General features: G+C 38.5%; 1 protein-coding gene across 6 annotated transcripts in view; it reads right to left on the minus strand.

Annotated features, from left to right (window-relative positions):
• LOC149550746 (DUF21 domain-containing protein At2g14520-like) overlaps positions 1-20,725 on the minus strand; it is a 147,171-nt gene that overhangs the window by 88,064 nt on the left and 38,382 nt on the right. For 5 of the 6 annotated variants that reach the window (XM_089786304.1, XM_089786299.1, XM_089786301.1 and 2 more), the window contains one exon: positions 554-640. The exons of the other annotated variant lie outside the window; for it this stretch is intronic. In XM_089786304.1, coding sequence (XP_089642430.1) covers positions 554-640 — 87 coding nt within the window. The remainder of the gene's footprint in view (positions 1-553; positions 641-20,725) is intronic. 6 annotated transcript variants of the gene reach the window in all.

Consider the following 20,725-nt stretch of genomic DNA (forward strand, 5'->3'; position numbering starts at 1 on the left):
GTGCGTGAAAATCAATTGCAAGAGGGGGAGATCTTTACAATGATATATAATTAAACATGTATTCTCTTGGATTAATTTTTATTTTTATATAAATATGTGGCAAAGAGAGAATTGACTGCTGTGCAGTGGACACGCCTCTCAAATACATTAAGTGGCCAAAATGTGAAAACACACTAAAAAAATGCAATCATGATAACATGTACCAGTTAACTTCACAAATTGTCCTCATGTTGTATGCAATACTATATAGCCGGGGACAGTAAATAGTTTAGGGTTAACGGGTATCCAGTAGTATATTGTCCCAGTCCATTAATGCAGTGTGTGTTAACTACCATCATTACCATTAGATTTCCTGAGCAATGTGTGTTTTATCTTGTATAATCTCCTGCACCTTATCGAACTTGATATTCAAAACACAAAAAACCATACTGAAAAGAATGGATATGCTGCAGACCATAAAGTCATAAGCATGTTGCAGGCATGTATTTTGCTTTGACAAGATATTTTAAGCTTATGTCAAAACGGAGTCAAAAGAATTCTTCTTAAAACCTACCTCATTTCCATGCATATCCACAAGAGTTTTCAATTCTGCTCTGCGTAAAAGAACAATACGATCTTTCCCAAGCACTAAGTCCAAAAGCTGCACAAGCATCCAAAGAAGCACATACATCACTTTGAAAATGAATTCCAACAATTCTTTGACAAAAAGAATTACAACAATTTAAGAATCTGAGGAAAAGAAATACTGGGAACATCTCAAATCTAACATGGCTTATATAGATAGCTACACAACAAGAAATTCAGCATACTCGCCTGCAATGTAAGAGAAATAATTTTTATAAACAATATCTCTCATTAATACATAAAGATTCTCCCCCCATCACTGTTTATTTTTCTATTCAAGATTTGTCAGAATGACAACACATGAGAGGCTGGCATAAATCTGATAAACGTGACTTTTCATAATCCTATTGATCAAGCAAGTTTTTCAAGATATAAGCAATGAACTACAATAAAACAATCCCAAATGAGACACTACCAACAGGAGTATCACACAACTACAAAGAAAGGAAGAAATTAGATTATTCTCTATGCTTCTCTTTCTCCCTATATGCTCAAAATCTTCTCATAACATCTCCAACCTTCCTTCAATATATATCCTCAGTACTGTTCAATTTACACCACATAATCTACGCTCTTTCTAATTCAAACATTTTCCCTCTATTATATGTTCATATCTTCATGAAAGAATGCAACTCTTCTTACAACCATTTGAATGGGCGTGTTTCTGACTATCAAACCCACATATTAACTTAATTACTACTTTTATTATCTTAACATATATTCTTCAGAGAGATTTTTCTTTTATTCCTCACTCTCACCATTCATAAATCTGTTTTAAATCTTCAATACTTCACACTTCCATCTCCTCAAAGTCTGCTGTGTTTGGATGAGAAACTTTATTTTTATTCAGACATACACCAATCACACCTCAAAAAGAACTCTTTATATACATTTATGTCTTCATGAGTAGAGACACCCTATTTAAAGGTGACAACTTTCCAAAAAGACATGACTCTTCTTTACAAAAATGCATCACTACAAACGTGTTCCTTTCTTTGTCAAGAATCAGATTTCATTCCTTAGACCACCGGACAATTGACCAGAATATTCATTTACCATCATTTACTAATTGTTATACTTCTTCATTTTCTTTGAATCATCTTTGACCAAGAATTATTTTGTTTATTAGAAATATTTTGTTTGTGGGAGCCGATAGATATATCCGCATACTTGTGAGAGATACGATGCTGCACAAGAAGCAAACATGTTAGCAATAAAAACTTGATGTGGTCATGATTGCCTCTTTATGTTGGTATCTGTTTCTGTTTTATGCAAGTGTATGACATGATGGTAGCATAGAATATTTGTGCATGAGGTGAGGTGCTTCCATCATTGCTTAGATCCATTGGATCTAACACATTCTCTTATGTATGCAGGTTTCAGACACTTTGAGGAGATGGAGGAGATGCTGGTATCTATAGTACATCAACTCCCTTTTGGCCCAAACTAGAGATGACTAGGCCAAAATAGTCTAAGATCCCCTTAAACCCTTCATTAGCCCTCGAGACCATGTAGAACTAGGCTAACACACACACACTTGGTCAAGTGCTAAAGTGGGGACATTATAGTTCTTCCTCTCGGCTAATCTACGGGATTGGGTATGCTAGCACAATTTTACTTGTACTTATTTGAAGTCTGCGACATTAATTAGCACTCTTTAAGTATATGACACTATTGTTTGCAAAAGACACTCTATTTTCTTTTACTTAGTCACAATCCCCACAGCTTTCTCACCAACAAGAGTTGCTTGAAATATGCCACCTATTTTGCACTCTTCATTGCTAAAAAAATTTAAAACTGAACTTTTGTCTGTAGCAATGCATTTATTGTTTGCTCTGTGGTTTGATGAGTTTTGAGTTTCATCTTTTTTCAGTCTGTTCACTCATAGGAGGCCTCTTTTCTTTCCTTTAATTATTGTGCCTGAGTGTGCTCCTTATCCTTCAGTAGTGATGATTTTTTGTTGTACACTTTGCTTAGCACATCACTGTGGGTATAAAGCTATTATTAATTTTCCTCCTCTAAAAAGGTGCAGAAAAAATTGAAATGCTTCCTTATTTGGCTCTATGTGGAAAGTTGTAGATAATTAATAGCTCAAATTTTCATCAAAATAGAAACATCATATTGTGTCCCTCTGCTTCCTAAGTCAAAATGTGAACTCCAAATTTGTACACCAATTGTAGAAGTATTTCACAATCCTGCAGCCCTACGTTCTTTGCTTTACCACTGCCTTGCATCTTTTCTGTCTAGCTCTTCCATTACAGCCTTTAATTGATCTAGAAATCATTATTACTTTTGTGATGCACTTTCTTTTGTCCTTGCATGCTGCTCTGTATTATAAAGATTAGACTTCTTCGATCATATCTCTTATAGGCACATTGGGCTCAATAACCCTCGTGGGAGCCAATAGTTATATCCACGTACTTGTGAGAGATAGGATGCTCCACAAGAAGCAAGCATGTTAGCAATAAAAACTTGATGTGATCGTGATTGCCTCTTTATGCTGGTATCTGTTTCTGTTTTATGCAAGTGTATGACATGATGGTAGCATACAATATTTGTGCATGAGGTGAGGCGCTTCCATCATTGCCTAAATGTAATATCCCTTTCCAGATATTATCTCATTTTTCCCTTTTACAGTATATTTAAAACTCAATATTGCAGATGTATCACAAATCCAATCGTAAACAGTAGAAGACCAACCAACATATATCCAGACTCTTTATGAATATAATATTCAGACGTAATTATAAGAACATGCAATACGAGACAACAATAAAACCAAATACTTCTCCACAAGATAACAATTCATTATTTCCAAAATACATTCAAGATGTCGAACATATAACCATGAATTACAAACTGATGAGATGAACCAACAAACTCTTAATTCCTTAAACAACGCTATTGCCTTATACAACAGCAATATAACAACTAGCAACTACAGCGTTATTGTATTATACAACAACAATACAATAACCAGTACACAGAAACCAATCCTAAATACAGATTTAACAGATGGATTGGAATGATAGGATAAGAACCTATAAGCGCGAATGAAACACCTAAAGTGATGTTTTCTGAGACAAGGGGTTTGTGTCCACTGCCTGCTAGCACGAGGGGCTATGTCCTCCAACTAGCTGAAAGCTGAAGCTTTCTGAGACTCTCGCAAGAGAGAAAACTGAACTGAATAATAAAGCAAGCATATCCAACAATGAGCCTCTTTCCCCTTTTAATACACAAACCAGGACTCTTTGTCTCCTCTCTGGTTTTTGTCTTATTCCCTTGTGGCTCTTCAACTTCCCTAAGGCATTTTGTCTTGTCCCTCCTTGTCCCTTTGTCCTTTATATAACATTAAATCGACCTTTTTAATATTTCAGGCCTAAGCCTCAGAGTCAATTTAATATTGCATAAAATAAGACTCCAATATTTTTAATGTTCCAAAAGGGAACATTACAAGTCTCCCCTCCTTAAAATTGCTTATCCTCAAGCAATTAGTACCAAGATCCATACAAGTCTATAGGCAGCCCTAAAATTCAAATTGAAAACAATTTCGGCTATACTACGAAGCAAGATGTCTCTCTGCAATCTATCTCTCAACCAGCTTCCTGGATCCCATATAACTCTCTGAAAAAACTCAGCACCTGCACCTGTAAACTGATCAACACTATGACCACCATAAAACCCTTGTCCAACCATAGATACAATCTGCCTCTCTACTATGATGAGATAGAAATATATCCAGGGTCCATGTATAATCCAGTAAAACGTGAAGACCTAACCTAAATGGATGATGTAAGAAATGAGCTGTTCAAAAGCTGAAATCACCATCCCATAGACATCAAAATTCATACTGTCGGCATAAACTTGGAGAATTCCCAAGTGCATAGGTGCTATGAATGTGAAGGATGCTGAGAATCTAACTGCAAACCTCACATAAATACTCCACCAAGAACTGTTCAAAGGCTGATGAAGAAAATTCACCCAACTCCTAAATGGGGTGAAGTCGGAAAATATGTTGGGGCTGATCAAATGATAAGCAATAGAAGTTGATTCATCGGTCCCATGCTGAGATTTGGATTCGCTGCTAGGATCTAAGCCAGGATCCCAAAGTCTGAAATCAAACTCTTCCTCTTCATGGCAAACAAGAGAAGATCCGTCATGTAACACAAAAAGAGGATTGTCAGATGTCCAATCAGCAGCAACTTCAAACAAAGGATTGTCAATAAGCTGAAAGTGTGATGTCCCCAGAGTGGGCCCCTAACGGAAGGTGACGTAGGTCTGTCCGTGCGGTTTGTCGCTACCACGTGTCCGGGGTCCTCGCTAGCGAGGCTATCCTGGGGTTGCCCCCTTAACGCGGGGAGGTGCCGTTTACTAACAGTCCGGGCTTTTGGTGCAACGGTTACTAACTTGGTATCAGAGCCGGAGGTCTCGAGGTCGAGACCCGCGGAGCGTGGTGGGCTGTGATATCCCCAGAGTGGGCCCCTAACGGAAGGTGACGTAGGTCTGTCCGTGCGGTTTGTCGCTACCACGTGTCCAGGGCCCTCGCTAGCGAGGCTATCCTGGGGTTGCCCCCTTAACGCGGGGAGGTGCCGTTTACTAACAGTCCGGGCTTTTGGTGCAACGGTTACTAACTCTGTAATGTCCCCTCTTTAGTTCGACATGGCATTGATCATGGATTTGCCTATTCCAGACTCTCGTAGGCAAATGGTGTGGAAAGAGAGTCAATTCTGCGGATCAGATAGTCATATCTTGCTCTTGAAGAAGTGTTAAGAGGTTATATTTTATCATTATGTGATATTGGGGCCCACATGTTATAATTTTAATTTGAGTTGCATTTTTTATTTTATAAAATTACTTTATTATAAAAAAGTGCATTATAATGAGAAATTATAAAGGATGTTTCTAGAAGTTCTAGCAACTTCTTAGAAAAGTGAATAAATAGAGGGTTGGGCCTCTCATTTGGACATGCTTGGATTGGAGAACTCTTCTACTTCTTCATTGTGAAGACATTTGTGGACTTTGGATCTGCAAGTTATTCGATCTTTGGGAACGAATCACTCCCTTGGATTGGCGACTTTGAGGGTGTGAAATATCACCTGAATTGTTGCATAATTGGAGTTGGTATTCAGCCATCTCATTGGAGCTTATTGAGAATTCGTTGTTAGGGTTTGTTTTTGGTTGGAATAAGGATTTCAGATTTGCCCTATCATTGGAGAAGCATTTGACAAGAGTTTGAAGACAGAATAAGTGCATTTTCAGAATTGGCAAAGCAGGGTTCGGAACCACATAATTGCTCATATCTCCTCAACCCCTTGGAGTTATTTTTTATGGTTTTACAGGGTTACTACCTAACCCTAGGCGCCCATTTTCCTTGCATTTGGGGGTCCCAAAACCCTAATATTATTTTATTTCAGCAGCCGTACAGGTACGGCCTGGTATGGCCCTGCTAGTTTGGGCAGCAGCAGCAAATAAAGGACAGTTTGGGGGTGCGGTTGGAGGTCTTCATCAACGATCTGCAGCAAAACGTGGAGTTCTACCATAGTTCTTCAAACCAGGTTCTTGCATTCTGAAATATATGTCATTTTTTGGGTAAATTTGCTGTCATACAGTCATTGTAATAATCAGTCCAGAATTGGTAATAAAATAATTTCAAAATTTATTGCATTGTAATTGAAATATAGTTCAATGGCTTTATATATATTGTAATTCTGTGATTATATTCTGAAAGTATCAAATCTGAAATTACCATATTCTGAATATTGTTACTGTTGCACGCCAAGTGTTTGACAAAATTCCTAAGTTCGGTTTGAGGGTTTCTGTGGCCTTTATAGTGAGGGTCATTACAGTGGTATCAGAGCTATAAGTCCTGCCATCCTGTGGAGGTCTTATAGGGAATTTGGAACAGCTGGATAGAAAGGAAAGTGTTTGACGAAATGTCAAAACACTAAAATCAGAGCATGCGACAAAGGCCTTATAATTTTCGCAATACCAAAGCAAGACAAGATAGGATTTCTGACTTGCAGAGCGAACAGTCTAGCTCATCTATCCAGGTGGACATAGAATCCAGTCATACAGACACAGGGGAGGTATTTTTTGATCAAGACTACGACTATAATATGGATAGAGGCGGGAATGCCGGTCCAGATCCGCAAGAGGAAAGATTTTTACAGTTATTAGACACCCTGGCACAGGAACAGCGATTAGCCGAACAAAGAGCACAAGAACAGAATCAGAGAATGGAGCTTATGATGCAGATGATGGCTCGACAAATGGGGTTGAACGCTAACATAGGTGGAGGAAATAATCAGAATGGTCACAATCAGAATGGGAATAATCAGGATGAGAGACATAATGGAGGCGAACAAATTGGGAACAATTTCGGTCATGCCCCCCAGCAAGCTCGGACAGTAAGTTCGAGGCCTATGATTCCTACGTTCCTTCCTAGAGCTCCAGAGCAGCCGGTACCAGAACCCCAGATCACTAACATACAGGATCAGCTGAGGAGAGATTGGGAAGCAGGAGGACCAGATTTTACAGCTGCAATCACCTTTAGAGAGTATATGGATGTGCGGATGAAGCATATGCCCCGTGGACAAGACAGGACTCAGAACTATGAGCTACGAAAGAAAGTAGGAAAACTACAGTTACCTTATTATGATGGCTCGGGGAAGTCTACAGCAAGAGCTTGGGTTCAAAAGCTTGACACATACTTTCAATTGAATCCTATGTCTGAGGAAGAAGCTATTAAGTATGCAGCAATTCACCTGGATGGGTTAGCACACGAATGGTGGCATCATGGTATGATCACTATGGGTCATGCACACATTACCTCATATGTGGAGTTTACGGAGAGACTGATTGAACGTTTTGATAAGAAAGATCCAGAACTCCATTTCAAGGAATTAGCCCAGCTTAAACAGTGGGGCTCATTGGAAACATACATTTCAGAGTTTCAGAAACTTGCAGTGTTAGTAACAGATGTATCTGAACGAAGGCTATTGGTTTTATTTATGGATGGGTTAGTTGATCCGTTGAGAGGGTGGATTAAAGCTCTCAACCCTCCCACTTTGCAGGAAGCCATTAAGAAAGCTCGTGACATGGATTCCTCTTCAGCTTCTAAAAATAAATTTCAGGCAAAGAGTTTCCCTTCAGGAAAAGATAAGGACAGGAAACCCTTTCATAGAGAGGCACAGCTACCTAAGGAAGAAAGTAAGAGGCTGGACAAGGAGACACTTAATGACTTGCGTAGGAAGAAGCTATGCTTCTATTGCAAAGGCCCGTATGAGTACGGCCATGACTGTCCTATGAGGCCAAAAGGGAAGGCCAACCGGGCAATGTGGGCTTATTACGAAGGCTCAGATTCAGATGGTACAGAACATCATGATGAGGATCCTGATGAAGCAGAGGGAGAGCAGGAGATAGACAGTGCAGGGCAAAGGCAGGAAACAAAGCTACATTTACAGGAAGCACGACTGTCTAGTATCTGGAGAGAGGGATCTTTCAGACTTCGGGGAGTCTTGGCTGGACAGAAGGTTATTACATTGTTGGACACAGGTGCCACGCATAATTTCATTGATGCACGATTTGTAGAGAAGCGTGGACTCATTACTGAGGAGTTCGAAGGACTAAGAGTCAAGGTAGCTGATGGATACACTCTTCGTTGTGACAGGATGGTACGAGACTTACCTTTGCGCTTGAACAACTATGAGTTTAAGGCGGATTATCATGTGGTCAACATGGGTGACATGGACATAGTAATTGGGATGCAGTGGCTACATTCATTGAAGGTGGTTACCCTGAGATTAGAGGATATGGAGATACAATTCGAAATAAATGGTAGGATTCATGTGCTAAAGGCTATCCGTAATGGAGACATCAGGACTATCTCATTTAGGCGGCTGGAGAGATTAACTAGGCATAATGATATAGAGTGGGCAGCAGTTTGTACTTTGATACCTACACAGGAGGAGCAACATAAGGCGGAATATCATCCTGATATTCAGAAGTTGAGGATTAAGTACGAAAAGGTATTCAGTGAGATTCCACCAGGCAGGCCACCGGACAGAGGTATTGAGCATATTATTGAACTGGAGGAAGGTGCTAAACCTATCATGATCACACCATATCGACATCCAAAGCGACTCAAGGATGAGATCGAAAGGACCATTGAGGAGTTGCTAGCTATGGGGCACATCCGACCTAGTAAGTCACCTTTTGCATCTTCTGTTGTTTTGGTAAAAAAGAAGGATGGAACGCTTCGGATGTGTATTGATTACAGGGCATTAAATAAGAGAACCATTAAGAACAGGTATCCTATTCCTCGCATTGATGAGTTGATAGATGAATTGCATGGGGCCTGTTATTTCACGAAAATTGATTTGAGATCAGGATATCACCAGATCAGAGTCCGTGAACAGGATATTGAGAAAACTGCTTTCAGATGTCATTGTGGGCACTTTGAGTTTGTAGTCATGCCTTTCGGTCTGACCAATGCACCTGCCACTTTCCAGTCCACTATGAACAGAGTTTTCCACCATCAGTTGAGGAAATTCGTGCTGGTGTTTTTTGATGACATTTTGATCTATAGCCGATCATGGTAGGAGCATCTAGAGCATTTGGAGACAGTGTTGAGCATTCTACAGAAGGAGTCCTTGTATGCAAAGGAGTCCAAATGTGACTTAGGGATGACCGAGCTGTTATATTTAGGACACATCATTAGTGCAGAGGGAGTGCGGATGGATCCTGAAAAGATTCGCGCTATTGTTGATTGGCCTCCACCAGAGAACCTTACACAGTTGAGGGGGTTCCTTGGTTTATGTGGTTTTTATCGCAAGTTTGTCAGTGGCTACTCACGACATGCAGCTCCCATGACAGATTTACTGAAAAAAGGGGAATTTGTGTGGACTCAGAAGGCACAGGACTGTTTTATGAGATTTAAGGAGATAATGACTACGTGCCCAGTTCTAGCATTACCTGATTTCACGAAGCCATTTGAGCTTCAATGTGATGCATCTGGAGAGGGAGTAGGTGCTGTACTTATGCAGAATAAGCACCCCATAGCTTATGAGAGCAGGAAGCTCAAAGGCCCTGAGCGTTCATTCAGTATATATGATAAGGAGATGTTGGCCATCATGCATGCTTTGGCCAAATTCAGACAATATCTTGTGGGTAGCAAGTTTTGTATTAAAATTGATCATAACAGTCTGAGGCATTTCTTGGGACAGCAGGATCTGAATGATCGCCAACAAAAGTGGGTAAGTAAGTTGCAGGCATATGATTTTGACATCTCATATGTCAAGGGAACTCAGAATGTTGTTGCAGATGCTCTATCTCGAAGGCCACACCTCACTCTTATGGTTCAGATATCAGAGGATTGGCGACACTTGATTATAGCAGAGTATGCCAGGGATACATGGGCCTCCGATATAGTAGAGGGAACAGTGATTGATACCAGATACACACTTGTGGATGATTTGATCATTTACAAGAACAGGATTTACCTGGTCCCAGGATCGAAGGTTAAGCAACTGATTATGAGAGCACTTCACGACTCACCGACAGCAGGCCATCCCGGGTACTTCAAGACTTACAAGTCAGTTCGAGAGCGGTTCACTTGGAAGGGGCTGAAAGCTGATGTTTTGCAGTATGTTCGAGAGTGTCTTGTTTGCCAGCAAAACAAACAAGAACACAGCTATCCGGCAAGGCTCCTACAGCCACTTTCGATTCCCGACAGGAAGTGGGAATGCATCTCCATGGACTTTATCACAGGTTTGCCCAAGGTACAAGGACGAGATTGTATTTATGTGGTGGTAGATAGATTAACGAAATATGCTCATTTCTTTCCTATCACCACTACACATTCAGCAGCTCAGGTGGCAGAGGTTTTCTTTCGAGAGGTTTTCAGATTGCACGGCTTGCCTCAGAACATTGTGAGTGATAGGGATAGCCGTTTCATGAGTCACTTTTGGCAGGAGGTATTCTGGTTATGTGGCACGGAGCTTACACCCAGCACTAGCTATCACCCACAAACCGATGGTCAGACAGAAATTGTGAACAAATGGGTGGAAGGGTATTTAAGGAATTATGTGGCAGCTCAACAGCGAGCTTGGGTCAGATGGATATATCTCTGCGAGTATTGTTACAATACTACATATCATATGACTATACAGATGACACCCTTCATGGCACTTTACGGTTATGAAGCACCTAGTTTCTTGGATTTGTTGTTGAGCGACAGTCGGGTACCCAGTGCAGGTGAATTATTACAGGAGAGTAAGGATATAGTTGCTACCCTCAAAGACAATATTGCAAGAGCTCAGAACCAGCAGAAGCAGTATGCAGACCAGAAGAGAACTGAGCGTAGTTTTGAGGTAGATGATATGGTTTACCTCATGTTGCAACCATACAGGCAATCTACTCTTAAGAAGAGTGGGGCAGAGAAACTTAAGCCACGCTATTATGGACCATTCAGGATTATCAGGCGAGTTGGTGAAGTGGCTTATGAGTTGGAGCTTCCCGCAAACAGCAGAGTGCACAATGTGTTTCATGTGTCACGCCTCAAGAAGGCGTCGGGTCAGAATGTGGTGCCTTCTGCAGTATTACCTCCTTTAGACGATGAGGGAAAATTGATTTTAGTACCAGAATCCATCCTGGAGAGCAGAGAAAAGCAGCTTCGTAGAAGGGTGATCAGAGAATACTTGGTTAAGTGGAAAGATTTACCTGTTGAGGATGCTACTTGGGAGGGGGAGGCTATTTTGCAGCACCCGGCGTTGAGATTGCTTGAGGCCAAGCAATTTCAGGAGAGGCGGACTGTAATGTCCCCTCTTTAGTTCGACATGGCATTGATCATGGATTTTCCTATTCCAGACTCTCGTAGGCAAATGGTGTGGAAAGAGAGTCAATTCTGCGGATCAAATAGTCATATCTTGCTCTTGAAGAAGTGTTAAGAGGTTATATTTTATCATTATGTGATATTGGGGCCCACATGTTATAATTTTAATTTGAGTTGCACTTTTTATTTTATAAACTTACTTTATTATAAAAAAGTGCATTATAATGAGAAATTATAAAGGATGTTTCTAGAAGTTCTAGCAACTTCTTAGAAAAGTGAATAAATAGAGGGCTGGGCCTCTCATTTGGACATGCTTGGATTGGAGAACTCTTCTACTTCTTCATTGTGAAGACATTTGTGGACTTTGGATCTGCAAGTTATTCGATCTTTGGGAACGAATCACTCCCTTGGATTGGCGACTTTGAGGGTGTGAAATATCACCTGAATTGTTGCATAATTGGAGTTGGTATTCAGCCATCTCATTGGAGCTTATTGAGAATTCGTTGTTAGGGTTTGTTTTTGGTTGGAATAAGGATTTCAGATTTGCCCTATCATTGGAGAAGCATTTGACAAGAGTTTGAAGACAGAATAAGTGCATTTTCAGAATTGGCAAAGCAGGGTTCGGAACCACATAATTGCTCATATCTCCTCAACCCCTTGGAGTTATTTTTTATGGTTTTACAGGGTTACTACCTAACCCTAGGCGCCCATTTTCCTTGCATTTGGGGGTCCCAAAACCCTAATATTATTTTATTTCAGCAGCCGTACAGGTACGGCCTGGTACGGCCCTGCTAGTTTGGGCAGCAGCAGCAAATAAAGGACAGTTTGGGGGTGCGGTTGGAGGTCTTCATCAACGATCTGCAGCAAAACGTGGAGTTCTACCATAGTTCTTCAAACCAGGTTCTTGCATTCTGAAATATATGTCATTTTTTGGGTAAATTTGCTGTCATACAGTCATTGTAATAATCAGTCCAGAATTGGTAATAAAATAATTTCAGAATTTATTGCATTGTAATTGAAATATAGTTCAATGGCTTTATATATATTGTAATTCTGTGATTATATTCTGAAAGTATCAAATCTGAAATTACCATATTCTGAATATTGTTACTGTTGCACGCCAAGTGTTTGACAAAATTCCTAAGTTCGGTTTGAGGGTTTCTGTGGCCTTTATAGTGAGGGTCATTACAGAAAGGGTTCTGAAGCTTTCCTACTTAATCGTTTGGGGCAGCTGTCCAAATCATACATCTGCTAAATGCTCTCAAATTCATCAATTACCTCTAGAAAAACTCCTACCTCTCTTTATCCTCCTGCTCTTGCAAGAGATTCATAATCCTAAACTGATTTTCTACCTCCTGAAGAGAAAATCGAGCATCATCTAATGCCTCATGAGTATCTTTAAGCTCCCTTTTAAGCTCCATAATCTCATTCCTTTCTTTATCCAGCTGATCAACGTGAATTTCAGCAACCTTAAGAATGTTATCCCTGTCGGAAGCAAATGCAAATAATCTGATTTCATAGTCTCAAGAGCTATTATGATCACCTACAAAATCAGCAACAAGCCAATCTCCTTCCACTTCCTTTTGAACCTTTTTGTATAGATCTTCCACCAATTTATGAGTGTTGTCGTAACGTACCAGAGAAGTCACAATATTATTTTCATTAACCTTCAACTGACTCCTTAAGGTGAGCATTTCATGATTGTCATTTCGAAGTGGTTCATCGTTTTGTGGGGTCTTTTCGATATGTTCTTCTATTTTAATGTCATGGGCATCAAAATTAAAAGATTCATCATGCAAAGATTCTAACCAGCAACAATCTCGAGCGCAACGGTCCTCATCCACTTGTTTGTCAACACTCACCTCCATTTCACCAACATAAAAATTTGTGCCTCGTGTAACATCTTCTATGTGAGAAGGCTGCCCATCTCTGGTAGTTGTCTACTCTTTTGTTTCAAGATCATCCAAATGATAATTCTGGTCTATCGAAATTTCTTCGTACACCTTGTGTGTTGTTCGTTTGCAAAGAGATCCTAGACCAACTCCAGATACTTTCCTTTTGCCATATTAGTCATATTTTGCTGACCTAAATTAAAATCCAAGTAGTCATTGAATGATAAATTTTCTAAATTCGGATAGGAAGTCCTTTGTACTCTCCATAAATGTCGAGTATCTTAGCTTTTACAATGGAATCTGAATTTCAAACTAACAATTCTTGTGGTTTCATGGTAGCTTTCTTGATATTATCCAATTCCTTTCCTGATTTTGTAATCCAAGCAATTTGATCTATTTCTCGAACCTTATAGTAACTACCCAACAACAGTCTAGTAGCGCTAACACTTAATGGTACTATCTGACTGTAACCTTTTTCAAAACCTGCTCAATATGCTCGAGACCCTATAACTTTAATGATCCTCGACACTATTGCAACAGAACAGCTATATAGAATATAAATTCCACAACAGATGGTTGCCCATCAACAGTTGTCAACACAAATGTCTGATTTATTCCTTGATATATCAGAATCAAAATAAACACAGATGGATCTTGGGATCCACTCAACGCACCGGACATTAATGCTATGATGAGTCCAAACAGGATACTGTATGCAATTTGAAGTTTAACAATACTTCGAAAGTCATCAGTATCACCAGCACAATCCTTCAACAGTGACAGAATATCCTTCGCCTCCTGTGAGCTAATTTAAACTACAAAGCCAGAATGTACAAGACATTGACTTAAATTGAGACACTCTCTCTGCACCACATTATATCGTTGTACAAGTGTGACTCTTGAATCAAGAACATAGCAATCTACCTGAGGGCTGCCTAAACCTGCCGGTTCATCACAATTGAGTTCCTTAATAATTGTAATTAGCCGTTGCCTAAGTCCAAACTTAAACAGCTCCTCCAGAAATTTTTTCTTTGAATCTTGAGCACCAAATTATTATCAACACCTTCATCTAACACACAAACCTTGAGGAGACTTAACAATGTTGTTATCAAAGCTATCCTCTAAGTGAACCACAAACCTGCTGAAAGTCATAAGATCTCTAATGGCTCACGTCCAAGTAAGCCCCACTCTTGATGAGCAGCAACAAGCAAACTAACACAATCAATTTCATTTAAGTTGAGAACTTCACTTAGTTTCAGAGCTATCTGAACATCTTGATCATCGAGAAAAATTAGAGGGGCGTTAGGAAAGCCTGACTTCTTGGATAAAATGGGATTTTTTCAGTACATATAGATTTTTTCAGTACATATATGCAACAGATTTATACATTCGGCTTCAATCAAGAGAGTAAAGAGACCAAGAGCAATAACGCGATATTTGATTTTTATACAAATTATCGATCCACACTCCTTGAAAGCTTCCTAGAAAGAATGTCAAGAATATCCAAGCGTTTTACTCTGAAGGAAAACCACACAAGAGAGGACGATCTAATTTCCCAAGTCGCAATAATGCAGGATCAAGTGAATCTGGTCGACTCGCAGCTGCAAGAACGAACACCCCTATCAATAATGTAAGCTTAAGTATCACAGGAGCAAAGAAGACTTAATAGATAGTATCAATGATTATCGCACGAACAGAGGATCGAGCGATGGAATGGTTATCGAAAGTTTTCTTTCAAGTAGATTTCTACCACTTTAGTCATTCATAAGGGTAGCCAACAACTTGTTACTATTCCTTGGGAATACGTCTGCAGACGTGGTTGTTTGGACTCCACGTTATTTGTCATATATTCTTGTGATGGCAGAAAACGATTTTCTTCAATTTCCCGAATGTCTCACAGTCATCCACAACAATGTCAGAAGGTAATCAACATATCATGGCTGTTATAATTACCTAATTCGGAATTCTGCTACTGTTATTTGAAGCTAGGAAATTGCTAGCAAGGCATAACTGTAACCATGGAAATGATACCCATGCATAGGTCACCAGTTGGACGATATATGCTTGGACGAGAGACAGGGAGGACAATCATCCCGTAGCAGAAAAGGAGTAACGGTTTTCAAGTAATATTCCTTGTCCGTTTCTAGAAAGTAACACTTGCGAATCTCCATTCATTATTTTATCGATTGCCAAGACTAAGAGCTCCCTCTGGTAATGTAACAATTAAAGGATAACTATAGTGTTTAGGCAAATATTTCTTTCAAGAACCTGTGCATAAGGAGTGAAGCGCTAATCTAAATTGTATAGCAACAACACTATCCTCTGATCAAACTTAAACTCTTCCCATAACCCGTATCATAGGATATGGTCTATACTGGGGTCTGGTTCAACTGCCATCTTCATCTCGTCCAATGCAAACTAAAGCATAGTGCAAGTTTGTAGGCTGAAAAAGCAGAAATTGCCACTTAGTTTTACTAGCGCCACTCTTTTTTTAAGACTTTCAGTTTTATTGTGCTTACAATAGACTTACAACCAGCATCTTTCAAGTGTTCAATACGCTTATTTATAACTGGAAGGTGTTTGATATGGATTGAAAATTCCTTGAGTGCTCCAAAACTTTGACATATGCCTCCTTAAGAGTCCACAGTTGAATAAATTTTTGTATTTGCTCCTCAGGATCTATATATGCATCTAGTCATGCAATTTTTGGTGAAGAAAACCAGCGCTTGGCAAAAGCTAAAATATTGGTACTTGTTCTTCGTGTCTTTTCCTCAACATCAATGCCCACTGAAGATTCCGTTGTCACGCCACAACAAATGAGGGAAGAAGCATGTGCAATATTGATAGACAAGGGAGGCAGCTTCCACTCCTTTCCATAACTTACGTCACAAGGCCATACTAACTCTGGTTTTCCGAACATATTCTTGCTAAACTTTAGCAATTTGGGATTAACATTTCCATCTATATCTGTATAAACTCCACAGCCTCTTTGGCCACATTCAGTTAATAGAAGGTTCTCCGATACCTCAAAACAAGAATATTTGTGCTTTGTAACTGTAGTATTATTTCCTCCAATGCATATTAAGAAAATCTTGTCTTTTTATATCCAGTCTTTTATCAAACCATAGGTTTGCAATGAATATTTTACCAAACAAAAAAAATTCAATTTCTTGACCTCACAGGTTGGCAAGATACTATAGCTTTGATACCACCGTAATATCCCTTTCCGGATATTATCTCAGTTTTCCCTTTTACAATATATTTAAAACTAAATATTGCAGATGTATCACGAATCCAATTGTAAACAGTAGAAGACCAACCAGCATATATCTAGACTCTTTATGAATATAATATTCAGATGTAATTATAAGAACATGCAATACGAGACAACAATAAAACCAAAGACTTCTCCACAAGATAACAATTAGTTATTTCCAAAATAAATTCAAGATGTTGAACATATAACCATGAATTACAAACTGATGAGATGAACCAGCAAACTCTTAATTCCTTAAACAACGTTATTGCCTAATACAACAATAATATAACAACCAGCAACTAAAGCGTTATTGTATTATAAAATAGCAATACAATAACTAGTACGCAAAAATCAATCCTAAATACAGATTTAATAGTCGGATTGGAATGATAGGATAAGAACCTATAAGCACGAATGAAACACCTGAAGTGATGTTTCCCGAGACAAGGGGTTTGCGTCCACTGCCTGCTAGCACGAGGGGCTGCGTCCTCCAACTAGCTAAAAGCTGAAGCTTTCTGAGACTCTAACAAGAGAGAAAACTGAACTGAATAATAAAGCAAGCATATCCAACAATAAGCCTCTTTGCCCTTTTAATACGCAAACCAAGACTCTTCGTCTCCTCTCTGGTTTTTCGTCTTATTCCCTTGTGGCTCTTCAACTTCCCTAAGGCATTTCGTCTTGTCCCTCCTTGCCCCTTTGTCCTTTATATGACATTAAATCAACTTTTTTAATATTTTGAGCCTAAGCCTCAAAGTCAATTTAATATTGCATAACATAAGACTTCAATATTTCCAATGTTCCAAAAGGGAACATTACACTAGATCCATTGGATCTAACACATTCTCTTATGTATGCAAGTTTCAAACACTTGGAGAAGATACGGTTCGGGGGAGCAAACAAGCAGGACTGAAGGAAGGCAACGTGACCAATCATTATAGGCAATGACTGGTTCCCTATGACCCTATGTCTATTTTCTTTCTTTTCATATTTATGCACTTTGTAGAATAGAGGCGCATATTAGTAGATTAGAGGCTACTCTCACAGCCAATTGTGTGAGGCATATTTACTTTTAGCATGCTCATTTCATTTTATCAATTGTATCTTTCATTTGATGATCAATACAAAGGACCTTTTGGTACTATTATTTTATTTAGAATGAAATATGATTTGGCAATAAATATGAGCTGAATGCAAACGTATAAAAAAATGTGTACCTTACTTCCACTTGCACATTGTTTAGGACTGAGTTTTGATATGTATGAAAATTTAGTAACAGTTAAATAAAGAACAATTCAGGGATTAAAATTGTCTCACTAATACCTTATAAAAACAAAAAAGGCTATACCTACGAATTCATGAGAAAATTGTGTAGGGTTGCCTCAATTTTGTAACGTCAAAATTGAATACAACACTATGTTGCCATCATTCCATTTTTTTACCTCTATGCACAAGCATTAGAGATAAGTAGCTTTTCTCTTGTAAGTGAGGTTTTTAAGTCCCATTACAAGTCATTTTGGAAAGTACTTGCCGCCTATGTGTGGATTTCTGAAGTCCATTTGCAGCTTTGTAAAAGAGTCAAAATATGCTTATAAAATGCTTGTAGGTGAGTTTTTTAACACAAATTACGAACCGGGAGGAAAACTCTACTCTTTTTATGAAGACAAGTTTATGGACGGTTGTTTTAAACCTGATTGCAAATGAAGGTAGAATGCATACTTAAGCACTTTTAGTGAGGAGAAGAACATGTATTGCTTGGAATTTCTCTTTGAACTTACAAATCTGAAAATTATATGCAAAACCTAGAAAAGAAAACAAATCAAGAAAGCCCTAGCCGTTTTAACATATAGAAGAAGGAAAACTTTAGGTATTTAGAGAGAGTGCTGGACCTAATTCTCTCACATTCTCACTCCTCCATGATTTTTTGACAAATGGAAGAGAAACGATTTGCTTGAAGATAGGAAGCCAATGACTCCTTCAAACACCAAAGGCATGGTTCCAACATGTCTTTGCAAGTCGATATGCAATGGATGAGAAAAATGGCGCCCTACGAAGAATAACGCATTTTTGGTTCATGAAAACAAGCTGCAGATTTGTTTATCTTCCTTACTGCAAGTTTCAAATGCCTTTCACCCTTAAAAATCAGTTGTTTTTTTCCTTAAACGGGTTTTGCATTCTATGCTACAAGCTTAAATTTGTTCCTTGCCCTCAAAGAGAATTAAAATGCACTCAACAGGCTTCTCCCAAGACATTACAGGCTGTGAAACATTGAAGAAAAGCAGCAACGGGCTTTTAAGGTATTAACGCAAGCACTGGGAGTGACCATTTCTCAAAATACATGCACTCAATACCTTTTGACAGGTTTTTGTGTTGCATAAACATATCAGAATGCTTTGGTAAAGCATTGATAGGATTTTGTATTGCCTTCGCAAGTCATTTTGATGTGTAAATAACTTAGACTTCATAAAAAATGACGGGCCTTTTAATATGTATTAACATATAAAAATAATTGTTTTGACCTTACATAGCCGACTATAGGGTTTATGGAGCACAATGCAAGTTAGTATATGATAAAAAGCAGCACTATTATAAAAACTGCTTTTTATCATATGTATTACATATAACAAAAGAAGTCCTTGCATAATGACGGAACTATATTTTGTTGTAAAGTCAAAAACAATGTATAAAAGGCAGCAACAGGATTTTCATTTCCATATACATGCAATAGTTTTAATAAAACTTTATCTTAAAACGCCTTTGGATGGGTTTAAAGTTATGCAATGCACTCAAAATCCCCACTTATACCTTTTTAGCCAATGACAGGCTTTTTGTGAGCATTCACGAGTCATTTGATAACTTTAAAACTCATATGTAAAAGCCTTCAAAAAATGCCAACTTGTATTTGGACAGGCTTTAGGAATTGTTTTGCAAGAACATGCCTCTATTTAAAACAAAAATAATACTTGCAAATAAGACTAAAAAACCCACTAAGAAAGTATTAGTTTATTTAAAAACCATCATTTTGTTTTCAAGGCAGGTTTCTCATGCTCATTTACAAGCATATTAACTTTAAAGAGAAAACATGTAATGAAACTCAAAAAGCCCACCAATGCCTTATAATCTCTTTAAACATCATATATTCCCTTGAAAATATGTAATGGTGAAATTTTAATTCCAATTAATTGACACCCTTGATGACATGTAATTTCTGACAAAAAGCCCACTTAATCAAGATTTTAATTAAGGAATTAAGACATGCAGTCAGGCTTAGAAACCCCACCTAGAGTGTACTTATTCCTTAATATCGTTTGAAATACAACTCCGATTGAGCCATAAGATAGCTCAAGATGAATGAAATTGAAAATGCACAATCCTAGGGCAAAAACAGAACTCAACAAACAATCAAGAAAAATCAAATAAAGGTTCAAAGATTAGTAAAATTGAGCACTTGCAGTTAGGGAAGAAAAAATTGTTTTTGCAAACAAAACAAAAGAAAGCCCGACTGAAACCTTCAGAAATAGCATTTGTAGGATGAGAAATCTAGGCTAATTCGAAGTACAATTGATTGCCTTCGAAAAACATCCTTTTGAACACAAAAGTTAGACAATTTTGCCTGTCAATTTATGAGAAAATTGCATAGGGTTGTCCAATTTTGTGAATTCAAGATTGAGGACAGCAATATCTCTGCTTTGGCAAACATCAATAACTCTAGCTTAGGCTTTATTGAAGAATCTTAGAATATCCAACGTAGCCAACCTCTTGTTCACTTTCTTTTTCTCCCAAAAGTTGCCTCGTGTTCCTGATGCCACTTGATCTATACAATCTTCAATCTTTAGGAGAGCCCAATCTTGATTATATACTTTCCCAAGTACTTACTTTCATATAGTGCAGCCTATAATTCAAAGAAGTTGATGCATGCAACAATTTGGCTTGCCTTTTCAACACTTTGAACATACTCTCAATCACATTCTCAATTGCATAGACCACTATCTTCATTATCAACCATGTGTCATTCTCCTTATCCTAGTCATTGTCAAGTAGAAAGCTAATCCTTAAGCTTTGAATGACTTTTGCAATACCTCTTATGCTAATGTTCTTTGACAATTTCTATTAACACTCAAA

Source organism: Cupressus sempervirens, chromosome 6 (genome assembly GCF_028749045.1).
Source record: "Cupressus sempervirens isolate cs-2001-9-10 chromosome 6, ASM2874904v1, whole genome shotgun sequence".
NCBI lineage: Eukaryota > Viridiplantae > Streptophyta > Pinopsida > Cupressales > Cupressaceae > Cupressus > Cupressus sempervirens.